Genomic DNA, 6,398 nt, shown 5'->3' with positions numbered 1-6,398 from the left:
TCTTAGCTTTCAGCAAGCAAGGTTGTGTCATGTGCATACCACAGGTTGTTAATGAGTTCTCCTCCAATCCTGATGCCACATTCTTCTTCATATAGTCTAGCTTCTCAGATTATTTGCTCAGCATATAAATTGAATAAGTATGGTGAAAGGATACAAGCCTGACGCACACCTTTCTTGATTTTATCCCCTTTTTCTGTTCAAACGACTGCCTCTTGGTCTAAGTACAGGTTCCTCATGAGCACAATTAAGTGTTCTGAAATTCCCATTCTTCGTAATGTTATCCATAGTTTGTTATGATCCACATAGTCGAATGCCTTTGCAGAGTCAATAAAACATCTTTCTAGTATTCTTTGCTTTCCGCCAAGATCCATCCGACATCAGCAGTGATATCACCGGTTCCGTGTCCTTTTCTGAATCTGGGTTGGACTTCTGGCAGTTCCCTGTCCATGTACTGTTGCAGCCACTTTTGAATGATCTTCAGCAAAATCTTACTTTTGTTTGGTATTACTGATATTGTTAGATAATGTCCACATTCTGTTGGATAACCTTTCTTTGGAATGGGTACAAATATGGATCTCTTCCTGTTGGTTGTCCAGGTAGCTGTCTGGCAAATTTCTTGGCATAGGTAAGTGAGTGCTGCTGGTGTTGCATCCATTTGTTGAAACATGTCAAATGGTATTCCATCAATTCCTGGAGCCTCGTTTTTCCCCGGTGCCTTCAGTGCAGCTTGGACTTCTTCCTTCAGTACCATCAGTTCTTGATCATATGTTACCTCCTGAAATGATTGAATGTTGACCAATTCTTTTTGGTACAGTGACTCTGTATATTCCTTCCATCTTCTTTTGGTGCTTCCTGTGTTGTTTAATATTTTCCCCATAGAATCGTTCAGTATTGCAACTTAAGGCTTAAATTTTTTCTTCGGTTCTATTAGCTTGAGAAATGCCCAGTGTGTTCTTCCTTTTTTGTTTTCTAACTCTAGGTCTTTGCGTGTGTCATCACAATACTTCACTTGGCCTTCTCTAGCGCTTTGAAATTTTCTGTTCAGCTCTTTTATTTCATCATTTATTCCTTTTTCCTTAGATGCTCTATGTTCAAGAGCACCTTTCAGAGTCTCTTCTGACATCCATTTTGGCCTTTTCTTTCTTTACTGTCTTTTTAGTGACCTCTTGCTTTTTTCATGTATGACATCCTTGATGTCGTTCTACAACTTGTCTGGTCTTGAGTCTTTAGTATTCAATGTGTCAAATCTGTTCTTGAGATGGTCTCTTAATTCAGGTGGGATATACTCAAGGGATATACTGTGGCTCTCGTGGAATTATTCTAATCTTCTTCAACTTCAATTTGAATTTGCATAGGAGCAATTGATGGTCTGTCCCGCAGCTGGCCCTTGGCCTTATTCTGACTGATGATTTTGAGCTTTTCCATCATCTCTTCCCACAGATTCCTGTGTATTTCATCTGGTGAGGTCCACATGTATAGTCGCTATTTAAGTTGTTGAAAAAAGGTATTTCCAGTGAAGTCATTCATCTTGAAAAATTTTATCATGTGGTCTCTGGCATTGTTTCTATTACCTTGGCTGTATTTTCCAATTACTAATCCTTCTTTGTTTCCAACTTTTGCATTCCAGTCACCAGTAATTATGAATGCATCTCGATTGCATGTTTGATCAATTTTAGGCTACAGAAATTAGTAAAAATCTTCAATTTCTTCATCTTTGGCCTTAGTGGTTGGTGCATAAATATGAATAATGGTTGTATTAACTGGTATTCCTTGTAAGTGTATGGATGTTATCCTATCACTGACAGCATTGTGCTTCAGGATAGATCTTGAAATGTTCTTTTTGACTATGAACGTGAAGCCATTCCTCTTCAGTTTGTCATTCCCAGCATAGTAGACCATATGATTGTCTGATTCAAAATGGCCAATACCAGTTCATTTCAGTTCAGTAATGCCTAAGATTTGCAGTGAATAGGAATCAACTCGACAGCAATGGGTAATGTCTAGGTTATTGATGTTTATGTATTCCATTTCATTTTTGATGGCTTCCAATCTTCCTAGATTCATATTTCTTACATTCCACTTCCCAATTATTAATGGATGTTTGCAGCTGTTTCTTCTCATCTTGAGAAGACCACTCGTCTGTCAGTGTCATACTGTGGTGGCTTATGGGAAACCCTGGTTTCGTAGTGGTTAAGCGCTACAGCTGCCAATGAAAAGGTCGGCAGTTTAAATCCACCAGCCACTCCTTGGAAACCCTATGGGGCAATTCTACTCTGTCTTATAGGGTTGCTATGAGTTAGAATCAACTCAACGACAATGGGTTTAGTTTGGTGGCTTACGTGTTACTGTGATGCTGGAAGCTATGTCACTGGTATTCCAATACCAGCGGGGTTACCCATGATGGACAGGTTTCAGCTGAGCTTCCAGACTAAGACAGACTAGGAAGAAGGTCCTGGTAGACTAATTCCGTAAAAGATTGGCCAGTGAAAACCTTATGAATAGCAGTGGAACATTGTCTGGTATAGTGCCGGAAGATGAGCCCCTCAAGTTGAAAGGCACTCAAAATACAACTGGGGAAGAGCTGCCTCCTCAAAGGAGAGTCAACCTTAATGACATGGATGGGAAGTCCTGATACATGCTATGAAATGGATGAATCTTGAAAACATTATGTTGAGTGAAATAAGTCAGTCATAAAAGAACACGTGTTATATGATCTCACTTATATGAAATAAGCAGTGTGTAGAGATCAAAGCTGATTAGTGGTTAGTGGGGGTGGGAGGAAGGAGGAAAAGGGGATTCATTGCTTAAAGGACACTGGGTTTCCGTTAATGGGGGTAGAATAATTTGAAAATGGATAGTGGTAATGGTTGTACAACGTGATGAACGTAACCAACGTCACTGAACTATACATGTAATAAATGTTAAATTGGAAAATGTTTTGTTATACATATTTTTACTAAAATAAAACTTTAAGAAAAAAAACCAGCCCAGTGTCCTCATTCTGTACTGTAGAAAGAGGAGAGAGGAAGCAGAGCGTATGCAGCTTCCCTTTAGTCACAGAGCCACAATCACACACACACACTCGAGGACTCATCTGTCACAGAAGGTTTCAGTTCCTCACTGTTTATTTGTGAATATTGTACAAAAGTAGAAAAAAAAAATTTCTCCTGGGTCAGAGTCAGGGCTGCAGCCCCATAAATAGGGGGAAAGGGAAGAAAGAAATTAAGGCAAGGGTGGGGCTTGGTGCATAAATAAGGTCTGGGGTCTCAGGTGGGTCGGGGTGGGTCCAGTTCTCAGGCACACTGGTCTCTGCTGGCGACACATTTCAGGTCCCGTGTGAGGAGACGGAAGAGGTTGAATGTGACAGAGGCCTCGAGGCAGGTTCGGGACTCCTGTGGGGGAGATGAGTTGGTGGTCTCCCACTGCCCGGCATCTGCCTCCTCCCTTACGCAGGGCCCTGGCATCTGCCCCTTCCTGTCACATACCTTCTTTGTGGCCTCCTGGAGCCTGTGCAGCCAGCGGTGGAGGCGGCTCTGGGGTCCGGAACCTGCTGTGGGGTTAACTGGGACCTGTAGGCAGAGGAGAGGGGTGTGTGAGAAAGGGCCTGGGCAGAGGGGTGGGGTCCCGCAGGGCCAGGGCCCACAGAAGGGTCTTGGGTGCCCTGAGGACTCACACAGGCCCGGAGCTTGGCGTGGATGTGGTGCAGCGTGTGAAGGGGCTGGTCCAGGATGGCCCGCAGGGCTGAGTCGACCACGGTCTCCAGAACCTTCAAAGTCAGGGCCAGCTCAGCCTCCAAGGCCACAGGGCGCTCCCACACCTGAGGAGAGGAGACAGAAGACAGGTGAACATTGCACTTGAGAGAGAACAGGTGAGGTGGGGAGAGGAGTGGGGATAGAGAAAGGAGCAGGTGAGGGGGACAGGTGAGGGCATAGCTAGTGTGCGCAGGTGAGGGGAACAGGTAAGAGAGTACTGGGACAGGGGAAGAAGAGAGGGACAGATGAGGAGAGGTGAACGGGCCACATAAGGTGCAGGAGGAACAGGGCCAGGTGAGGGCAGGAGTGGCCCTGACTCTCCCAGCTCACCTGCAGCTGCTTCAGGTCCCAGGTCCTGGGGAAGAGACGGGAGCTGCAGCTCCCGTTCTTCAGCAAGAGTGACTCCTCCTAGAGAGCAAGAGTGGAGGTTAGCCTACAGCAAGAAGGTGAAGGTTAGACCACTCTGGGAGGACTGAAGGATGGTTAACAACAGGAGGAGTGGAGATTAACTCACAAAAGGATGGCAGGACACCTCTAGTGCAGTAGGACATGGGTTAGCCCACTGCAGTAAAAGCAGATCACCCAGTGAGGGAAGGGTGGAGGTTAACCCAGTAAAGGAACAGTGGAGGTTAGCCCAGTAAACACGGAGTGGAGGTTAGCCTAGTGAAGGAAGAGTGGAGGTTAGCACAGTGAAGTAGGGTGGAGATTAGCCTATTGAAAGGAGGGTGGAGGTTAGCTCGCTGAAGGAGGCAGCAGGGTGCTGCAGGGTTAACCCACAGAGGGAGGGGTGGAGGCTAGCCCACAGCAGAAGGGACAGAGGAAGACTCACAAAGGCATCCTTGGCCCTCTTGAAGGCCTGCAGCTCCTGTGGGGATAGAGACTTGAACTGGGCAATGTGGCAGCCCCTTGCATCCAGAGGGGCTCTGCTCGGTGTGGGGGTGGGAACTGTTTCTGTCATGGTCAGCATGGTGGCCATCAGCATCAGTACCAGCAGGCAACCCATGGACTTGTCTGTGTAATGGAGGGATGGAGAAATGAGGGGATGGAGAGATGGGGCAATGGAGAGATAAGGGGATGGAGAGATGAGGTGGTGGAGAGATGAGGGGATGGGGAGATGAGGGTATGGAGGGACGAGGGCATGGAGAGATGAGGGGACAGGAGACCAGGTGCTGAGCATGGGGACCAAGGGGAGCTGAGGGTCATGGGCAATAATAGAGTGGTGGGCTCACCCAGCTTCATTCCTCCTCTCCTCTCTGTCAGCAGCGTGGTGACCCAAGTTCTGCTCTGCAGCTCTGGCACCCGGGCTCCGTTACTTGGTCTTGTTCGAGGTCTCTGACTTCCGTCTGCTCCTCTAGGTCTTAGCCTACTTCTTTGTCTCCGGCTCTGTGACTGAACTTCCAGCTCTGTCTGCGATACAACTGCTGCTGGAGCCCCATGGTGCAGCTTTTAGCCTGAATAGACGGACAAACCAGGCTGAGGTAGGAAAAGTGAAAACAGCCTTAGGGTGACACCCGCCACGAGGGGAAGCCCCAGGCTGGGAACATCCAGAGCAGGGCGGGGCCAGGTGTGGTAGGTGACTCTGGAGCGAAAGAGAAACTGACACGGACTCTGTTCGCTCCACGATGGTGAGGTAAGGTTATGTTCAGGACCATTCTCATGGCTGGGGCAGCTTCAGCCGGAACAGGAGGGCCCTTAGGTCCTCCGATAGGGAAGGGGTGGGGTGGGGGTAGAGGCTTGTCTTCCTGCAGGCCACCCAAATGTGGGGAGGGAGGGTGAGGAGACGCCCAGGAGGTATCTCCATGAAGGGGCTGGAGACTCCTAGAGAGGAGGTGCTTAGGGGGAGGGACTGGAAAGACGACCCAGGGAGAGGGACAGTGTGGGGCGGGAAGAGAGAGGAAGTCAGAAAGGACAAGATACCCAAGTACCAGGAAAGGAGCAGACCGCCCCCGTCCTCCCTCGCCTGACACCAGTAGTGGGAGGGGAACTGAAGAGCCTGCTGAGAAATTCAGGTGCAGCTGAAGTCTTTGGAAGAACCAGATTGAGCAGGACCAGCCCATTCCTTTATTCATTCATTCATTAAATCAGCAAGTATTTAACGATCAGCTATTATGGGCTGGGCCCTGTTCTGGACACTGGGGTCCTGGTAGTGAACAGATCACAAAAACTCCTGCCCCTCATGGCATTTACATTCTTGTGGGAGGGTCAGACAATAGCAAAATAATAAATCGAATATATGTGACATCAGGTATTTAGAAGAGCTTTTGAAAAAAAGTAAACAGGGGATGGAGTCTACAGTGAGGTCAGAGGTGGCCTGTTAAACAAGACAGTTGGTGAAGGTGAGGTCTGAGTGAAGACTGAAGGAGAGGTGGGAGGGAACCATGAGGACGTCTGGGGTACAGCCTCCCAGGCAGTGGGAACAGCCAGTGCAAAGTGAGCACACTGACAGGTTCTCTCTTTGACATCTCCCTATTCTCTTAGATGCTATTGTAAATGGAGTGGTTTTCTTAATCTTTTCAGATTTCTCATCACTGGTGTATAGAAATTCGACTGATTTTTGTGTGTTGACCTTGTGTTCTGTAACTTTTTGAAATTCCTCTATTAACTCTAGAAGCCTTCTTGTGCAATCTTTGGGATTTTCGATGTCTA

At 47.4% G+C, this 6,398-nt stretch overlaps 1 protein-coding gene across 1 annotated transcript; it reads right to left on the bottom strand.

Moving 5' to 3' along the window:
- Window positions 1-3,293: 3,293 nt before the first annotated feature.
- Window positions 3,294-4,755, bottom strand: LOC126086316 (interferon lambda-3-like). The gene is made up of 5 exons (XM_049902468.1): window positions 4,582-4,755; window positions 4,083-4,160; window positions 3,674-3,817; window positions 3,486-3,569; window positions 3,294-3,392 (listed from the first exon to the last, which is right to left on the bottom strand). The coding sequence occupies exons 1-5, from the start codon at window positions 4,753-4,755 to the stop codon at window positions 3,294-3,296; spliced, it is 579 nt and encodes a 192-aa protein (XP_049758425.1).
- Between the last annotated feature and the right edge of the window lie 1,643 nt (window positions 4,756-6,398).

Source organism: Elephas maximus, chromosome 11 (assembly GCF_024166365.1).
Source record: "Elephas maximus indicus isolate mEleMax1 chromosome 11, mEleMax1 primary haplotype, whole genome shotgun sequence".
In the NCBI taxonomy this organism is placed as follows: domain Eukaryota; kingdom Metazoa; phylum Chordata; class Mammalia; order Proboscidea; family Elephantidae; genus Elephas; species Elephas maximus.
The sequence above is the reverse complement of the archived record's forward strand: the minus strand, read 5'-3'. Positions and strand labels throughout refer to the sequence as shown.